This window comes from Fopius arisanus, unplaced genomic scaffold (assembly GCF_000806365.1).
Source record: "Fopius arisanus strain USDA-PBARC FA_bdor unplaced genomic scaffold, ASM80636v1 scaffold00113, whole genome shotgun sequence".
NCBI lineage: Eukaryota > Metazoa > Arthropoda > Insecta > Hymenoptera > Braconidae > Fopius > Fopius arisanus.
The window spans coordinates 295059-315114 of NW_011887852.1; the positions used below are offsets into that span (position 1 = coordinate 295059).

Consider the following 20056-nt stretch of genomic DNA (forward strand, 5'->3'; position numbering starts at 1 on the left):
CGCGCTCATTTAAAATAATAATTTCATTAGTGGTATATCTTCAATGAATTTTAATTTTTTTTCTTTGAAATTCCACAAGATGTGACTTCCCCAATGAACAGCTCAGCATTGCGTGTGGCGCCGTCCCTCTGCAGTACTGCCATGCCGCTGGGGTGACTTAAACCCCCAGAACTGAGCCTCCACTTTAGTCAATCTTCTTCGGGGTGCCCCCAGGGGCAAGAGGACACGATGAAGCTAGGACCCCAAATAAATCATTTTCCCATCAATGTTAAAAACGAAAAATTTCACTTTCCTCAATTAGAACTTTCTACAAATTGTTAATAATAATTGATTTTTTTACTTTTTTAAACGAGTCAGGTTGTGAAAAAATCCCTAGAAAATCTGGTGGTTCCCCTGAAATAATTCGAAACCAACTTCAGGGATTAATGCACGCTTCAGGTCCACATAACCTTTCAATAATCTGAAGGGTTTTCCATGTTTAATAACTAAAATATTTAATATTTAGAGCAATCAAGTAATTAAAAAGCGATAACTAACGAAATGGCGGAGACTATGAGGCAGAATATTGCAGTGATGCTGAGGAGTATCGAAAGGTGAGTAAATCGATCGAAAGAAGCCTCAGATTATGTTTCAATGATATTAATATCGAGGACATCAATAGGTACAATCCTGAGAATTTAATGACCCTCGAGAAATACGTGGAGCTGCAGGCCAGGGAGAATGCCTACGACCTGGAGGCGAATTTGGCACTTCTCAAGCTGTACCAGCTGAATCCTCAGCGATTTGACATTCACGTCACCTGTCAAATCCTTCTCAAGGCCCTTACGAATCTCCCTCACACGGATTTCGTCCTCTGCAAGTGCCTCCTCAGTGAGAAAATCGTGAGTGAAACGTCAAAACTTCATTCCAAAATTCACCGCGAAACGATTATATTTCCAATTATGAGTTTCACATCCAAATATATCCGGATCTAATGGAAATAGCGGAATTTTTATAATGAGCTTTTTTGCAGGCTTTGATTAGCTCTAGAAAAAAGTTTTTACGAAAAATTCTGTGAAATTCGTGGAATCCGAGATAATTGACCGGTTTTAAATATAATTATCGTTCCGTTGGGAATTATTTCGCATTATTTATATATTTATTGTAACAAATTATTATTATAAAATGATTTTAGATGCAGCAAGATCCCATTAGTCAGATTATTTATCTGGGCGATATCCTGGAGCAGTGCGACTTCCAGCAATTCTGGGACAGAATGATATCGATGTCGGAGTTGTGCGATAAAATCGTGGGTTTTCAGGACTCAATCCGAAAATTTGTGTGTCACGTCGTAGGCATTACCTTTCAGACAATTGATAAGAGTCTGCTTGCGCAATTGCTCGGGAGTGTCGATGGTAAATCCTCAAACTCTTGTCTAAAAATGTTCAATAGTCCCTTCCACAAAATTTCCATTTTTAAAATAATATAAACAAAAATAGAGATGATTAAAAATTTTATTTTTCACTCAATCACTTTTCAGACTCAACGCTGAAACACTGGGTGAAGAAATACGGGTGGCAGGAGCAAAGCAAGAGCGTGATTTTCATCGCAAATCAAGACGAGAACATCAAGACAAAAAATATAACCGAGAAAATTGATTTCGAAAACGTCGCCGGTCTCATGGCCGCATGTCTGTAACTCTAATTCCCAATAAATTCCATTGATATTTCAATTTCACTCAAATCATTCAACCCCTAATTACGCATTCCTTGAAAAATCCAAAAAAAAGCCGAAGAAATTAAAAAAATAAAAATCGTGGAGTCCCATCAATTAAATACCGAAATTTCCAACACCTGGAGACAACGGGAGTTAAACAATTATAAAGGAAATGTCAAAGACAATTGAAATTTTCCCTAGAATAATTTTCCTTTCATTTCTCATTGCGCAATCGCAATGATCTGGTGTCCAAGGGGGCGCTACCTGAGTCCTCACATTCGCGATGTATTTTCACAATCGAAAAACCCGGAGCCTTCCTCAAAGGATTACACCCAGACACCGGCAATCTCAAACAGTATTACGTCCTCAGTATTACCCCGTCGTCGCGAGAAGATTCAAGTGAAAAAAAAAAGCCATCGTGATAGCCACGTGATCATCACATTCTCGAAGTTTCACACTGCAGACACATAAACCGGAAAATTTCAATTCCGATTGCATAACAGGCAAGGAATTTATCTTTTGACGTAAATAATCCCCAGACAGTGTCTAGGATGCACTAATATATCTCAGGAGTATATCGAATATATCGAATATATCGAATATATCGAATATATTCTGTACTTTCGGAATTTTAATTATCATTTTAATGCTATCGATGTCATCCTTCTGTTCGCCCTGTGTCCTAGCATGACAACGCCTCGACAGCCTCACCCTGAAATCCACAAATCAATAAAATCCCTCATCTTAAAATAGGAACAACAGTTTATTCCAGCGATGACTCATTATTTTTTTTATTCAATACGGTTGAAATGTCGAGAGAATATGGCATCGACGCGAACGGAAAATTGAGTGATAATTGACAGCTCAGAGTGAAGGGTAAGAGATGATTCTGGTGGTGAGTATTTTTGTGAAATATCACGGAATTCGGGGGATATATCGAAATTTTTGTAAAGACCTTTTTTGATGGCCTTGATTCTCTCTTCAAATTAGGTTTCTATAAAAATTTTGGTAGATCCTGTAGATTCAGAGATATTCAGCGATTGATGGAATGGAGTAATTAGTCAGGCATTAGCAGCTCGTAAAGGGAAAAATTTTTCTCAGAATATCTTTTAATCTCTTTGTTGTGGAGTAATCCGGGGATAATATCTGGGGATTTGCCCGGAGGTGAATTGATAGGAATGAGGAAACTTATCAATCCGATGAGACAGCTTGGCTATAAATATTGAGAAATTGACGGATCAAGTGTTCGTTTTAATTATTTCGTTGTATTGCGCATTTGAGATAAAATGCGCCCTAAAAAAATCATGGGGTAAAAAATAGATGAAGACCCACGTGACGGGTATGAAGTGTCAAGTTTGACACGTGCAATCGTGGAAATGAGGTCACAATTTAATCATTAATTTTCCTCCCATCACTGACGTCTGAGGAAATTTTTCTTTTCCATGGAAATCTCTTGACTATTTGATATACAATATTGAAATCATTATCATCACATGGCGGGAGAGTGATCGTAGATCCATGAGTGACACAATCATTCCGTTAGTCGTAATTTCAGGGCTTGGGGTAATCAAGATTATGTCACGCCGTATCTATTGGGATAATAAACACAAAAAAATATTTTTCATTTCTACGAAGAAAAAAATAACAGAGACATCAATAAATGAATAATCACCGTGAATAATTAATTATATTAATAATTATCGTAATTTTAGATTAAAAATAGACGAAATTAATTGAATAAATGATGTTTTTCTTTTTTTTAAGGAAAAGCAAAAAACTTTTAACAACCAAAGCCGTTAACGGCCTGAAGGAACCGGTTTTTTTTTATTGATACGCAGGTTAATTGCATCTGTAAAGTAATAAATTAACGAATAGCCCCTCGTAATTGCTATCGCGATTTAATCTCCGTGAATCGGTGAGTAATAGTCGAGGAAATGAAACATGATGCGAGCATGTGCTGATATCGTGCCAAAACATTGCTGTTGCATCTCAAGGACGGATAATTTATCTTTTAATGCAAAAGTCAATACGAGATGGCCTCGAATTTTTAAAAACTATCGACGAAAATGTCGTCGATGTACGATCAAGTTCTGGGAATGATAAGACATTTTGATGCTGTGTCTACGTGGTATTTCCACGATTACGTACCATCACTGGTTTATACATGATAAAACCAGAATTTTCGGGTGCATCGTACAGAAAACTACATTTTCTATTTAATTTATCAGCTGTGGGTGCTCAAAGGCCACGGAAAAATCCGAAATCACTCAAACATTTATCACTACCTCGAAGAGGAATTTCAGTCTTTCATGCAGTATCTGATAGAAAAAATTATTCAATTATTATTTAATAATGATCAACTGACATTATTAATGCAATAATAATTGAACAATTCGTTCTTATCTCAAAATTATCTCCAAAATTAATCGATTTGTTTTGGAAATTCCGGGGAATATCGAAATATTTTCTATACACCGAATAAAAAAAATAATTCAACAAGGAACTCCCGTAATTACTCCAATCAATTGTTCGTCGAATTAAAAAAAAAATTCCGATAAATCCCAAAACAGTAAAAAAAAAAGAAAATTAAAATCGATAAACCACTCCGATAAATCGTACAACGAATTCAAAAAGGTCGTATGTGCCACGGAATTAAAATGTCGTCAAAGTATCGAAATAATTTTTTTTTTTCCTATTTATTAATTCTTCATAATACCCTCGTGAAATTGAAGTGATACCGATAACCCCTGGCGGGGTCGAATCGTAAGGGAATGCGGGGGTGTCATTATGAGGGTAAATAGAGGATAGTGGCGTACACGATGGTGGGGGCAAAGGGGGGAGGAGGAGGTGGTGGAGGAGAGGGTGGAGAGGTAAGGGGAAATTAACGATGGATGGGTATATGGGGTCGTGGCCTCCGGTCTTTTCGATACCGAGTCCCCGCAAAAAGCGCACTTTGGACCAAATCGTTGGTACGAGTTGAAACGAATAAACATAAGGCACTGAGACGTTTCAACTTCAGTCCTACTCTGGCTCTCAGACATCCTTTGTCACACATAACAATAATCACAGCTTAAATCATCCCCTATAGATTATCATTCTGGTTGTGATGCTGATGAGTCTGAAGAGTCAGTGGTCATGGGTCTCTAGCTGAGTCACTCACCGGAATCAGTGCATTTGTTTATTTAATAAAATTTGTTGATTTGTGGATGAGAAGATTTTTAATTGCCAATCATAATCATTGATTTGGGGCAAAATGTCTACAGAGACACGGACGTACACCTCCAACGGAAGTATGATTGTCGTGAGCAACAGGTTACCATTCGTTTTGAAGAGGAATGAGGACTCTGGGTTATTGGAGCGTAAAGCAAGGTGAGCAGAATTTATTAAATATATCAATATTGATGAATACGCGGATTAAAAGTTGTTAACTTTTTTTATTTTAAAAGGAAATCTCGTCATATGAAAAATAGTCTCGCACATCGACAGGAAAAAGCGCAAAAATGGCATGAAGAATTAAAAAATTTAAATAATCAATCGGCAATGTTATGAGAAATAGAGAAAAACATGTTGATCAAGGGGCAAACGGTTATCAGAGTACTAAATGTTGATCCTATTAACGAAAGATCTCTCCCCGAGGTTCGTGTAAACAAACGAGAAATAAAAATTCAATATGCAGAATAAAATGAGTCCCACGTGACTGGCAATCGGGTAGATAATTTTTATATTCCCAATATTTGTTTTTTCATGAAGTGAGAAGACTGAACGGATAAAAGAGACATGTTTGCCAACAATCGTGTCTGTTTACGTGTTAACGTAGGTTCTGCTTATCAATTTCTGGAGGCAATTGGAGGGAAAATTGATGAGTGGATTTTTTAGTGAAAAGCGATCAAAGTCTAACCGATAATTTAGCATGATTATATTCTTCTAATCAATGGTGATTGAGATGTGATTGAGAGGATGAATGATTTTTTTCTGGGATATATTTAGTGCTGGAGGACTTGTGACTGCTGTTGCACCGGTTGTGATAAGTGGAAATGGCCTGTGGGTTGGATGGCCGGGTGTTCACATGGAGAATCCTAATGAGCCTATTCCAGAGTCGGATCCTAATGACAAGACACCAACCGCTGGATTGCTGTCGAGCAAGGTAAATTTTTCATCTATTTTTATTTTTCCTCCCAACTATATATCAACACCTATATGATATACTGTAAATTATAAATTTAATATTAATACGATGTAATATTAATAAAAATAATTATAGGATATATCATATATTTTTCGGATTGCTGTAATGAACGTCATTTTACTTTTAAAAATTATATATTCCTGATGATAATTAGTATTAATACAATCAAGACTGATTAACGCTGTTAGACGATTCCGTCTTCTCTAATGTAAATCTCTCCCGATGATTCACATCTCTGAGAGAGAGAGAAAAAAAAATCCCGTCACAATCCATCGGTTAGATAACACCACAGACTCAACAATATTGACAACAAATAGTTCACAGCTCTGACCTTCGTCAATTCTCACGTTCGATGTCATTCGATATCAATTTGCAGTCAAACGTTTTTTGTTGACCTGACAGGAGACCATGTGTTGAATTAATCAGTGGAGAGGTTCTGGGTTATCGTTTGATTGCACTATCTGCATATCTGTAAATTGTTTTAATTGAAATCATAATCCTGTTCCGAGTGCATTGAAAGGACTCGGGTAGTTCAGGGGGATTGATAAATCAAAGGGTAGAGAAATTTTAAACTACTCCGATAATTCCCGAGAAAGCCAAACGCTTGATTATTTATTTGGGTCAAGATTATTTATCAACGGGCCCAGTGATAGCCATGGGATGCGAGACGCATTTCTCCGAGAAATAAATCCATAAAACGGAGTAATTAAATAAATTGTTTCAGATTTAATGAGAAGAGTACACAGTGGGTACAATTTATTGTTAAAATATTCGAGCTTCGATGTTTAATTGTTGTAAAATAATAATTTGCGATATTTTTCCCTTGCGGTAATAATTTCCTTTCCCTCACAAAGAATTTCATGAAGCATTTCTGCTTCTTGATATTTATTTATTCAATTGTACCCATATTCCATTATTTATCTTATTATGGCGACCTGATTCATCCAATCAGTGACATATTTATGAGGACACATAATGAATAACGAGAAAAGTCGGGACGTAAGAGAGAGACTCGAGTGGTCGAGCCCGCGAATCGTCACTAGCAGCCAATAACCGCGTTGAGACTGTCATTAAATAATCGCCCCCGATAACAGCTGATTATTAATAAATAATACTGAAGTCGACGTTGCGTGAAGACATGGGGGGTCATCATCGGCATGGGACTGCATAAATCAGCCTATTATTAACACCAGTAATTGACACTAAGATAAATCTCCCGCGAAAACAATACCATTTACATCTCCACAAATCCGGGGATTCCCACAATTTTATCCTTAACGCAACATAACCTACAGGTGGTGGCAGTTCATGTTGAGCCCGACATATTCGACGCGTATTACAACGGCTGTTGCAATGGCACCTTCTGGCCGCTATTTCACTCGATGCCAGATCGTGCGACCTTCATCGCCGAGCACTGGCGTGCGTACGTCGCCGTTAACAAAGAATTCGCGGCGAAAACAGTGCGCGCCCTGGAGAAGGTCAGCGAGGAGCAGACGAAGCAGACAAATGGTACGCCATTAGTATGGATTCACGATTATCACTTGATGCTCGCAGCCAATTGGATTCGACAAGCAGCTGACGAGAAGGATCTTAACCTGAAGCTCGGCTTTTTCCTCCACATCCCATTTCCACCCTGGGACATCTTCCGACTGTTCCCATGGGCGGACGAGATCCTCCAGGGGATGCTCGGCTGCGATATGGTGGGCTTTCACATTCAGGATTATTGCCTGAATTTCGTTGATTGCTGTCAGAGGTGTCTTGGTTGTCGTGTCGACAGGAAGAATCTCCTGGTGGATCACGGTGGTAGGACAGTGAGGGTTCGACCCCTGCCCATTGGCATACCCTTCGACAGATTTGTATCTCTCGCAGAACAAGCCCCCAAAGTCCTCATGACCAATCAGAAGATTGTCCTGGGGGTGGATCGGTTGGATTACACCAAGGGTTTGGTTCATCGGCTCAAGGCCTTCGAGATGCTCCTGGAGAAGCACCCTGAGCACCGAGAGCAAGTCACCATGCTCCAGGTGGCTGTCCCCTCGAGAACCGATGTCAGGGAGTACCAGGAGTTGAAGCTGGAGATGGATCAGCTGATTGGCTCCATCAACGGTAGATTTACCACACCGAATTGGTCTCCCATCAGGTATATTTACGGTTGCGTCAGTCAGGATGAACTCGCTGCGTTCTACAGAGATGCTGCAGTCGCTCTGGTGACACCATTGAGGGATGGCATGAATCTCGTCGCTAAGGAGTTCGTCGCTTGTCAAATCAATGATCCTCCTGGTGTTTTAATCGTCTCGCCGTTTGCCGGTGCTGGTGAAATGATGCACGAGGCCCTAATCTGTAATCCTTACGAGATCGATGATGCAGCTGAGGTCATCCACAGGTGAACGAACTTGCGGTTTATTTATTTGACCAGAAGCTGAATCACTTGTTGCAAAACCAATCAATGAGTTGTATTTTCAGAGCTCTCACCATGCCCGAGGACGAGCGCACCCTCCGAATGAACCACTTGAGACGCAGAGAGCGCCTTTACGACGTCAACTACTGGATGAAGTCCTTCCTCCAGGTGATGGGCTCTCTGGAGGAGCGAGACTCCGTCGGTGCAACGGTGATGCAACCAGTGACGATGGACGACTTTGACGATTACTTGAGCAAGTAAATATCAAATGCATTGTAGCCTCATAAATTTTGGCTAGATCTTGGGTACAAAACACACGCATGAAAAAAAATATTTATTTCCCCTCTTCCACCACCCTGATAACAATTATCTCTCTTTCTTTTGATCTCGTCTACAAACAAATATGTTGTTGCACAATCATGTCAGCATGACTCGGGTACGACAATGACGTGGGGAGGGAGCGATAATAATGTCGCTTATAATTAATGGGTGGATACATAATGAATGGACAAAAAAATTGATGATTTGAGCTTATTAATGAGAATGTGATACAAAGATTCAAGTAATCATGAATTGTTGAACGATTGCTCTCACCCACGGACCAGTCGATAACCCGAATCATGGACGAAAGCCGAGTAACGGTCAATTGACGATACATGTCCCCCAGGTACATCGGTGATAATCACAAATTGGCATTGCTCCTCGATTACGATGGTACACTAGCTCCAATAGCAACACATCCCGATCTAGCTATACTACCGCTGGAGACGAGAAATGTACTCCAGAGGTTGAGCAACATGTCAGACGTTTACATTGCCATTGTATCAGGGAGAAATGTGAGTAATGTGAAGAGTATGGTGGGTATCGAGGGAATAACGTATGCTGGCAATCATGGCCTAGAGATTCTTCATCCTGATGGGAGTAAATTTGTTCATCCAATGCCAGCAGAGCTAGAGGGCAAAGTTGCTAGTCTGATGCAAGCCCTTCAGGACCAGGTAGTAAGATTGACTGACTGATTTTAGTATGTGTACAGTATTTTCTGCGGGAATGATTCTAATTGGTGGTTGTTTCAGCTGTGCAAGGATGGCGCTTGGGTAGAGAATAAGGGTGCACTACTTACTTTTCATTATCGTGAGACTCCTATGGAGGGTAGACCCAGAATGATCGAGCATGCGAAGAGACTGATTGAAGAGGCTGGCTTCAAACCGTGTCCTGCACACTGCGCCCTTGAAGCTAAACCACCAGTCGAGTGGAACAAGGGGCGTGCATCGATTTACATATTACGAACTGCCTTTGGATTGGACTGGAGCGAGAGAATCAGAATTATATATGCTGGGGATGATGTCACTGATGAGGATGCTATGAAGGTGAATGATCATTCATTTCTTTTAACCAATCGAAACTGCGAGGTAAGAATTTAATTAATATATGTTGTTTTATAATCAGGCATTGAAGGGAATGGCTGCCACTTTTCGTGTTACTTCCTCTCATATTATACGCACATCAGCGGAGAGAAGACTTCCAAGTACTGATTCTGTTCTGACGATGTTGAAGTGGGTTGAGCGACATCTCAGCAGACGCAAACCCAGAAACAACAACAACGATATACCAAACAGGTACAGACGTAGCAGTGGTGGTATCACAATGGAAATGTCATTCACCGAGCCACAATCACTCGCTTCCTAATTGACGTGAGGCCCCAATAGATCTATCGAGATATTCATTAATGTTTAGTGTTTAGGTGTGAGCGGATTTCAAGAGACTGCTGTTGATACAATCTTATTATACAATCATTTCTTTTCTGTTCCCCTAAGAGCGGGTCTTATTGGGATTGAAATGATTTTTCGAATTTATTGTGAACAGTCCGTGTGACGCGAGTTTATACATTTTTTTTTTAGAGTTTTCGTTTCTTTTTTCTTCGGTTAACGACTGCGGTCGATGGCGAATCCACTCAGTTATAGTATTTAGGTGTAGATGTAGAATCCGTATCGCTCAAAGTGATGAGAATGTAGGATTAGGTGCTTCTGATTAACAAGTCTGGAAAATGTTGTCTTTTTTCTAAATGAAAGTAATCTCGTTATTAGATAGTGGATTAATTATAAATCTCACCGCAGTGGAGAACATATGGGATTCAAAGTGGGTGAATAAAACAGATATTTGATACGAAATATTAAACAGATTTTATACGATATATTTTTCAACCGAGTCAAGTGTTTTTTTAAAAATCATGTACCTTTTCATAGAACGGTCACGAGTCACGTCAAGCAGTTAGTCATTAAGAAAATGTAATGTTATCATTGAGATGATGAAAATCGATTATAAATTCATGTTGATACCGTTGTAATACGTGCATCAATGTACTTATACAATGGAAAGAGTATTTTTGTATGAAGAGAGCGAATGGGTGGATGAAATATAATATTCACCAGATAATTTGTTCCATATCACTGCGGAACTCCTAGTATTCAGTACGCATTAAAAATCCATATCCCCACAAAAGTCAATCCTTACTTTCTCGATAAACCCAACAATAAAACAAATAATCATATTTATTAGTTCAACATTGTTAACGATCATTAAACAATTGATCACGAAGGATTGCGTTGAAATAAAACCGTAACCAAATGAATAGGAGAAAAATAATCATGTAATACTCCGAAAATGTACAAATAAATGAAAAGCATGTTATTGCTTGAATGTAAAATTGAAATATACATTTTGTACGCGCCCTTTATCGGTGTAAATATACCGGAAAATACGAATTTATTTGGTGAATAACTCATTCCTATTTTCACATCCCCAAATGTCAGATGCATTGAAAATATCTGAACGAAAATCCGTATGAATTTCAGCATTGAAAGCACGGGGCGTACCTCTCATTCGCTAACCATCCAAATATTTTCATTGAGCATAAGAATTACTGAATACAACACACCCCCTAAACATTTCTCCAAAAATACACAGAATATTCAATGCAACTGGCAATTCCCTTCTCATCGGGGGGTGTTCCTGGGCCCCTGGAAGCAGTCACGAGAGGGCAATGCCTTCTTTTTTTTTTCACATTTCCACAGGTAAAACCAACACCGTATAAAAGAGCGATTACACGGTGTCCATTTCAGGCTGGGAATAACTGGCTGGAGGGAGACATCCCCATTCCACAATGGGGACTAAGATTTTCTCGAGAGTACGGGAGAGATGAGAGAACTGAGAATCCCAGTGGCATTATCTCCGGCGTTTTGCCGATTCAATTGTGTATGAAGAAAGGCAGCGTTTAACAACAGTTTAATAAAAGGCAAACAGCACTCGCCTTTACCTTTTTCAGAATGGAGTAGAGGATAGATGAAGAGAATTTGTCTCACTCGCCAGATCTGTGGCTTGCTTCCGTGTATTTTTTTTTTATCCTCCAGTATATTATGCCCTCGTCTCAATACCACGAAGGATTATTTGCCTTTGAGGGCTACACACACAGCCATCATGAAACCACGAGACGGAAATGGTTTTGGAAAGAGAACCAAGATTTTCAATTGCCACGCACGAGCGATTTCTTTATTATTCCCGGGGCTTTTTTTATATTTCTTTAAAGTGTTTTCGTCTTTTGGGCTTTGAGGAATGTTTATACGGGATTACTGGGAGGTAGGGGTATGTGGGATAGTTCTGGATGTGTGCTGTATTCTTACCCCATTGAGTAATATGCTTAAATTCAGGTTGTCGCATTAAATATATAAAATATAAGTACCAGTTGATGAGATTTACTGATAAGGTGACGTATTTAATTCGATGATACCAATGGATTTGAGAGGACTGGCCCTAAGTCAGTAACCCAGTGGAAAATTTCGCCTCGGGGCCTGGGTCCAATCGATCTCTATCTCCTCCTCTCTCTTCCAGAGTGTAATTACCCGAGCGCTGAATTTTTTATCGTTCTGAAACAATGACGTATTTTCAGACTAAACAACATCGGAGAGAGCCGACTAGCATTCTTCCATTCTACCAGGGATCTCAACCCTCTGTACATACACGAGATGGATTGAGAGTGGAAAGTTTAGCTTTTGTGTTGACATTTCGGGTAATATAATAATCGGGGAAATTATTCGAGTCTCATGAATCTGGAGATATGATTTTTTGAAGGGAGATTGTGGCTCGTGATGATCTCCGTTGGATTGTTCCTTAATTGATGGTAGATTTCAAGTGTTTTTGGAGTAAATCTGGGGATAATGGGGCCATGGAGGGCCGTACGAGTGATACTACTGTATAACCCATTGAAAAAACAAGAGGTTTGGTGGTGAATGCAGTTGGGGGTACATATTTCCCTGTCAATGTTTACACTACTGGCTCGCACGATGAGGTTTCCATGTCGCATGGGGATTAAACCTCAACAATATCCAAGGATAATTCGTTCCACTATCAGATGATGACGCTATTACCACCATCATTTTTTTTTATTTCACTCAGATAATTGATGGTCATTGATTACATTTAATTTCTATTCTTGTAATTATTGATTCTGTCTATTCGAGTTGCATAGCTTGGTGGTAGTGCCATGGAAAAACAAATGGAATAGATAGCAGAGAAAAAAAAAACACAGTTAATTGGTTTCCCAAACGATTTGAAAATACGCAAGAGCGGCCACCATCAGCGACTAATGAGTTTGCACGTCGAGGTTTTCCGGTGATAGACTCACCCCTTTCTCCTCAATCCGAGTGAAACGTACAGTGAATATTGAGAGAGATGGAAATTGATGTGAGTTGTGTGGAGCAATCGTATGGGGAAACAAAATGTACGACAGACACATGTTGCCTCGTCCAATTATGGAAAATTAATTGGCGAAACGGTCTATCGCGCCTCGGTCATAACCACCCAACCACCCACCCACCCTCCAACCCCTCGATGGACTATTTCACGTCTGTACAGGTGGAACAGTGCATTTCCGATCAGCCTTTGACAGCGATGTAATAATTAAAGTAATTAACGTACGCTGGAGTAAATTGAAACGGGATGACTACTGCACATCGCCCTGTCATTTTTTTTTTTAAATTAACCCAAAAATATTGGGGGAATTTTCTTTCCTGGTACATCTCCTGCGCATATTCATACATTAATTGTATATTAATTACGATTGAGTGATTGATTTGGGGAATTAATACGCGTTTTATCCATGGAGGAATGGAATTATTGTTGCGCGTCGGAAATAAGAATTGAGGAAAAAAAAAGAGAGAAGGGCAAATATTGACGGAGACGATAATCCACGTATCCCTGAATAAAAATATTCGGATTTCTTTTCAGGGACTTTTATGATGTTTAATGTACCTCATTAAACATTATTATGTTTATATCTGTTTAGAGGCGGTGAGAGATGAAAGGTTTCATCAAGAATTTCGGTATTTTGATTTGAAAAAATTTTCACGGGGGTTATCTTTCCCCTGTTTATTTATTTTAATATATTTTTTTCTTCTTGAAAATTTTCACGGCGCTAATACAGTGACAATACAGATGTTTTCACGTCTAAGGAGCGTGCTAAGTGGATGGACCGGCGGTAACAGCGGGATACCTGTAAAGGCCAACATTTATAAGTGCAGAGAACCTGTCGATTATTCCCCGGGGGTAAATTGAAGACTTTCAACCCCCCAGTGAATGAGGAATAAAGGAAGAGAAAAGAGAAAAAAAAAAAGTAGCGAAGAGGACTTATTAGTGGAGCGGTTACACTTGACTGGGCGCGCCTTTTTGCCTTGGCCAAGTTTTAAGTCTCAACGAGACGAGAAAAAAGGCGAAATATTGGTGAATTCATAAAGCCAATGGAAATTGATCCTGGGAGAATAATCCAGCGTTTTATTTTGCCCCATTCTTGCTTCTAAATTTCACTCACCCCGGGACGCCCATTTTTATTCTCCTCAACAAATATATTTTTTTTTTTTCACGGTGAGAGGGATTTCATGTTTTTCCGGATTTTTTCACATTCTTGGAAATATCGATAATTCAAAACAGCTACGGGGGACTCAAAAATTTTTATATTTTGTAAAAATGGGAAAATATTTATTCACATTTTTATTGAGTATATTTTTTATTTTGTTCAAATGTTAATTAATGGATAATATTTTTAATCGCTAATTAATGATTCGTTGTGGATAAATTTTGGGCGGTGACGATTGTATATCCTTGTGAAAATAATTCATCTGGTGGAAATTCGCGGTGTTGGGATGAAAATCATCCCCTCGTCCATCCAAAATATACACGGTAATCCCGCATGGAGGATAATCCCGAATCCCACACATTGCCCTGACGTCCACCATTTTATCACGGATATACCGAATAAAAATATCAGCCCCAGCGTCAATAAAATTAAAATAATTGCCATCCCAATTCTAATCCAATAATTACCCACTCACGACACCTAAAAAAAAAATAAAATATTCATCACAATCATCATTATTACAATTTGTTCCTATATTTAATAAATATAAATATATCCCTCTTCTGAAAAAAATTGAAAACATCAGAAATAAATATTAAAAAAACGGCTGAAACTATAATTTATTTATAAACATTCCCGGTGTTCTCTAAGATCATTAAAAAAATATTTAAACAAATACAAATAAACAATTGATGATACAGAAATAAATAACAGGAATTAGCCGAAAATATCACGAAAATATTACAGATACAATCGACAATGGGTGGTACACGGGGTGGTCTGGAGGGGGAGGGTGAGAGGGGATGGAGGGGGGGCTCTTTGGGACAATAATGGACCCCCAGATTTAACGCATTGTCAAACATTAGATTGGTAGGGATCTCCGTGCAAACACGAATCTTAAAGGACCGGATAGTACCAAACGATTAACGCGTGGATTAGGATCAGGCCCAACAGATTTTCCACCGATCACCACATATACATTATTATTATTATTATTTTCTCCTGCACACATGCAGTCTTTACAGAAACGCATCCAGATCTGCTTTTGGATTTTTTTTTTTCTTAACATCAGCCTCTTTCACTCTCACCCCTCGTGAATTTTCGTATTAATGGGCATTACCAGGAGATGGGCATTTGAATAATAATTCTTATCGATTATCACGGGAGAGTGGAGAGAAAAAAATTTCGGGCAGAAAGAATTTAAAAAAACTCGTTATCGAATACTTTAAGTCATTTTAATAAAGGGATGATGTGTAATCGGATATATTATATATCCTCCGGTGTTGATATATCCTGAAATAATAAATATATGGTATTATAGATTTTATTATATTTGATTCTATATTTATTTCCGTGTATATCGATATCGTATTATATGATATATCAGATTATATCGAGATATCGATGAAAAAAAAAGTCAATACATAATTCTCATCTGTGATATATCATAATAATTATATCGATTTTGCAGAACGCAATGAATAATAACTTCCCGAAAATAGTGGGTAAAAAAAAATATTGAATTCTGAGAAGATCACGAATCCTCGACCGGATTCCCAGTCTCAGCATCCTTCTCACCGTTATATCCCGCACGTACCAAAGCCCCCGAGAGAGGGTGTCATGGTGATGGGCGTGGCTAAAAAAAAAGAATTAGGATAAAGCCCCGCCTATCGTCCAGTCGCATCCCCGGAATTTCCCAGTGGTGATGGGGGGGTTGTTTCTCCCCTGTGTACAATTGAATAGCGAGGGTAGATGAAAATCCAGGGGTAGGGGGAATCACGCCGTGAAATCCTGTCACTCTCGAGAAACAAGAAACCATCGTATATCATCGAGTCATTCTCTCCTCCACACTGGACACTAATCGTGCGAAACCTCCGAGTTATCCCGATGACTGATATATTTTTTCAATTATATAATACCTATATTTTTTTTGCCGTCCAATAAAATCCATCGTGCTGTGAATAATAGTGATTTCAATGATTCCACAATATTCCGTTGATTAAAATAAAAAAATAACATCGAGTGATTAATCCGGGAGGGGGAGAGTTAAATCGGGTGTGTTAATAAAAAAAAAAATTGAATCATCCGCGGATTAAATATTATTGAATGAAAAAAATACGAGTGCCAGTGATTGATGATAATTAACATGGTGGAGAGTACATACGCCGGTGATTCACCAAGATCTCATTCCCCAATGACGGAGCCGTCGAGTCCTCTCCACGATACCCCGTCATTGTCATCAAATCATCATCATCATCACGGCCATCATCATCGGTATCTTTACAATTACTCACCAGAGAGTATTCAACAAAAATTGAGAGCGGAATTATCGGGTAAGGAGATAACGCGCAGTCCGGGGAGTCCTGATGGTACGAGACATCGTCGAGAGCAAATTGGTAAAGCTGGTAATTCCGCATCGATGTCATCGCCGGCGTCTCTCTTCACTATTGACAGTATTTTAGCTCCGAGACCGACAGGTAGTGTCAGTGGTACCCCAGCAACAAGCACCAGTGGATTATCTATTCTCCAGGGGTGTCCGGAGACCGTCGGCTCACCACCGAGAACACCCGCTATTCACCCACTTCAGCAGCAACTGCATCATCTTGCCTTTACACCAGCCGATTTTTTGGGTATGATCATCCATGCATCAATATATCAATATTAATATATCCAGATATAATTCAAAATAATTTTTCATTTCGAATTTTTCCACATACTCCAATATATTGCGATATATTCTATTATATACCGCGCATATAAAAATATATTATGTATTAATATTGATATAATTTCTTTATACAATATATCGCGTATATCAGATATATTTTTTTTTCTTTTAATAACGCGTTTTTCATGGGTCGCCTTCTTAGTTAAATCCGTTCGAGTCCATCCGCGGAGAAAAAAAAATCCCCTGGGACACGTCGCGGCGAAATATCTTTTCAAACCCTGAGAAGCGTAAACTCGGCATTTTTTACTCGCACTTGGTACATCCCGGAGACGGGGAGAGTATGAAAATGTGATGGATTTTTTGGGAATTATTGTGAACGGATTTATCAGCGTCTCTGGGGTACGCAGATGAGAGTTTTAGGATTTTCTGGGGCGCCTGAAAGCTTTCTGCAAATCATCATTACCCCCGAGTAAAAATTCAAGTCATAAACAAATAATAACAGTAATTAACATAATCCATTAGAAATCAAAACTACATTAAATTATTCCATCAATATTTAATGGATAATATAAAAAAAAAGATGATTGTAAAAAATGATTTGATGTCCTGCGGATTTCTTCGAGTGTGTAAATTATTATTATTTCTTTTTTTTAATTAAAATGATCGATCTGGCGGATTTGAAAAATATTTTTGAACCTTCAGCTGCTGCATACCCTGGTCTCTACTCCGGAGGGTATGTAGCTGCGATGGCAGCAGCGGGTGTATCCCTCCATGGACAACCAGCATTTTATCACACAACACACCCTTATCAAATGAGTGCCAATGGCCCAGGAATCGGCCCAATGACAAAACGAAAGCGAAGACACAGAACAATATTCACGGAGGAGCAGTTGGAGCAGCTGGAGGCGACATTCGATAAAACACACTACCCGGATGTCCTGTTGCGTGAACAGCTTGCACTCCAGGTTGACCTCAAGGAGGAAAGGATCGAGGTAAATAGAATAAAAATTATTTCCAATCTTTCCGGTATGGGGGAATCGTCGATTGAGTTGTCACCCTTGAATAAATAATTCATCGGTAAACTGGTGACCTTGAACCACACCCTAATGGACAAGTTTCAACTGACAAATTGCTTTTTTCATCTCGAACCCTTCGGACAACTATCGGGTTTCGGTGATAGACAAACATCACGTCACGGACAATTTATCTGTGAAAACTTGAGGCTTCAGATGGGGGGACTAACCCTCGGTTATTTTAATTCCAGCGAGATAATTGTTTCAACGAAATAGGAAATATTCTCTTTCATTTGGTTTTTTTTTTATTGGAGAATATTCAAAGGAATTGCATTATTAATAACAAAATTAAACAATCAACTAAGTTGAGAGGAGATTTTAATGAAATAATTCAGAGTAACGGAATTACCTGGGGATTAATTAAAAAACCGATTACCGAAACGAAGAATTTTCCGGATTGACGAATTAATAATGGAGGTCGATATTAACCCGATTGCGCACTAGATTAAAAGCTCCGGAGATAATTTATTTAATTCCCAGTAATTCCTCTGCACTTGTGTTTTAATTATTTAAATTATATTGCACATCTGACTATTCCCCGTTCGCATTTTAATCTGCGGTGAGTCATTTCACTTGAAATTCACCGGGTGAATTTTTTTTTTAAATGAAAATTTCGTTTTTTTTTCTCGTTCTCTTTATACGAATATTTTTCTAGAATATATTCACTCGCATTGTTGTCGCTTTCCTCGGTTGTGGCTTAACTCGATGGGTGTGCGATTCTCATTTCACTGCGCTCCAATGATTCGCGAAAAGGGCGAACCACCCCCAAGACGAGAGGATTTAAATATACACACGTATTCGTTCAGAGTATCACGAATATTTTACCATCTCTCTCGTTTTTCATATTAAAATCAATAACTCGAAGTATAAAAAAAATGAAATTTTCGGGTTGAAAAAATGATTTGTAGTTCTTTTTGATTCGTATTGCCTCGAAAATTATTGTTCCACATTTTTTATCTCTGACGATGTACTTTTGCTATTCGATGGGGAATTGTTGTTTATACTTTTTTTTGGTTAAAGTAACATTTTCTATCCCCTTAATTCACGTAAAATGTTAGAGTAAATATTCGTGTGACAGACCACCCATGCGGCCTGAAAATTTCTCGTCATCGTCGAGATTGAGACAACATATACCTGGAAATGGTGTACACCTGCAGCTATGGTTTTTATTTGCTGAGAATTAGTACGAGAACTTGAGCTCTCGTATTTCCCTCCGAAGAAGGAAAATATACGGTGGAAAAACCTGAGATATTTGATTTACACGCGTGAGGGAGGCTCCCCAAACACACCGGTCTCGAAGAGAAATTCAAATAAAAGTAAAAACGAGAGGAAAAAAAAAATTTATTAACCGAGGGGTAATTTGTCCCGGAGAAAAACACTTGTCCCTCGGTAATAAAATTTAATAGTGTTATCGAACAATTTAGAGATTGTGTAATCCCTTTATCTCGGGATTACCATTGAGGTAACGGCGGCCATTTTGTTGCAGGTTTGGTTCAAGAACCGCAGGGCAAAATGGCGCAAGCAGAAGCGAGAGGAGCAGGAGCGCTTGCGCAAATTACAGCTGGAGCAAAGACAGCGGACAGAGGATGGCCTGTCATCTCTACCCCGTGGTCATCTCACCCTCAATGGACAGCACGACCCGGACACCGACAGCTCAGACCTGGAGGTCGCGTAGCTCACCACCAAATCCCGCTATCCTCACCCCAGTGAATCCTTTTATAACAACTAAAACGTCACTAAAACGACTTTATCATTATAATAAAATACGATAACCCTAAACAAAAATCAAAATAGCCTCTAAACTAAAACATGTACATACGCCCTTAATTTGTAAATACCATACCTGTACATATGCTTGATAAATGTGTATAAATACGAAATAAATTATTGTGCAAAATTCAAATGAAAAATCTCAAATTTACAACGCAACTTGAAATTCCTGGGATTTCCCGCGAAAAAAAATTCAAAATATATAAAATATATCCCTCATAAATATTTTATAAAAATTATAAATATTTTTATTAATAAATTCTCCGAAGACTCCTGAGACGGGATAATCATTGAATTAAAAAAAATTTCTATAAAAATTCAGTGTAATCAGAATTGAGTGCTTTTTTGCTTTTCTTTTTCCGAA

The 20056-nt window shown here is 38.7% G+C and overlaps 3 protein-coding genes across 4 annotated transcripts; all 3 read left to right on the plus strand.

Moving 5' to 3' along the window:
• The first annotated feature begins 357 nt into the window (after positions 1-357).
• On the plus strand, positions 358-1711 carry eIF3k (eukaryotic translation initiation factor 3 subunit k). The gene is made up of 4 exons (XM_011313266.1): positions 358-593; positions 662-881; positions 1175-1394; positions 1520-1711. Exons 1-4 carry the CDS (start codon positions 541-543, stop codon positions 1675-1677), a joined length of 651 nt encoding a protein of 216 aa, XP_011311568.1. The 5' UTR covers positions 358-540; the 3' UTR covers positions 1678-1711.
• A 2935-nt stretch (positions 1712-4646) lies between these two features.
• On the plus strand, positions 4647-11042 carry Tps1 (Trehalose-6-phosphate synthase 1). Of its 2 annotated transcripts, none has more exons than XM_011313269.1 (7): positions 4647-5064; positions 5683-5839; positions 7177-8261; positions 8342-8533; positions 8944-9271; positions 9350-9643; positions 9723-11042. In XM_011313269.1, the coding sequence occupies exons 1-7, from the start codon at positions 4949-4951 to the stop codon at positions 9960-9962; spliced, it is 2412 nt and encodes an 803-aa protein (XP_011311571.1). In that variant the 5' UTR covers positions 4647-4948; the 3' UTR covers positions 9963-11042. The 2 variants fall into 2 exon arrangements, with proteins under 2 accessions (XP_011311571.1, XP_011311569.1); XM_011313267.1 differs by having other exon boundaries at positions 4648-5064; positions 8944-9274.
• A 5285-nt stretch (positions 11043-16327) lies between these two features.
• Gsc (Goosecoid) lies at positions 16328-19597 on the plus strand. The gene is made up of 3 exons (XM_011313270.1): positions 16328-16811; positions 17552-17841; positions 19409-19597. The coding sequence occupies exons 1-3, from the start codon at positions 16328-16330 to the stop codon at positions 19595-19597; spliced, it is 963 nt and encodes a 320-aa protein (XP_011311572.1).
• Positions 19598-20056: the final 459 nt, after the last annotated feature.

Excerpts from the sequence above, each read along its gene's own strand:
- Tps1 (XM_011313267.1), top strand. The coding sequence starts at position 4,949 with ATGTCTACAGAGACACGGACGTACACCTCCAACGGAAGTATGATTGTC. Across the intron at positions 5,065-5,682 it reads TTATTGGAGCGTAAAGCAAG|TGCTGGAGGACTTGTGACTG; the intron begins GTGAGCAGAATT and ends GGATATATTTAG. Across the intron at positions 8,262-8,341 it reads GCAGCTGAGGTCATCCACAG|AGCTCTCACCATGCCCGAGG; the intron begins GTGAACGAACTT and ends TTGTATTTTCAG.
- eIF3k (XM_011313266.1), top strand. The coding sequence starts at position 541 with ATGGCGGAGACTATGAGGCAGAATATTGCAGTGATGCTGAGGAGTATC. Across the intron at positions 594-661 it reads ATGCTGAGGAGTATCGAAAG|GTACAATCCTGAGAATTTAA; the intron begins GTGAGTAAATCG and ends GGACATCAATAG. Across the intron at positions 1,395-1,519 it reads ATTGCTCGGGAGTGTCGATG|ACTCAACGCTGAAACACTGG; the intron begins GTAAATCCTCAA and ends ATCACTTTTCAG.
- Gsc (XM_011313270.1), top strand. The coding sequence starts at position 16,328 with ATGGTGGAGAGTACATACGCCGGTGATTCACCAAGATCTCATTCCCCA. Across the intron at positions 16,812-17,551 it reads TACACCAGCCGATTTTTTGG|CTGCTGCATACCCTGGTCTC; the intron begins GTATGATCATCC and ends TTGAACCTTCAG. Across the intron at positions 17,842-19,408 it reads TCAAGGAGGAAAGGATCGAG|GTTTGGTTCAAGAACCGCAG; the intron begins GTAAATAGAATA and ends ATTTTGTTGCAG.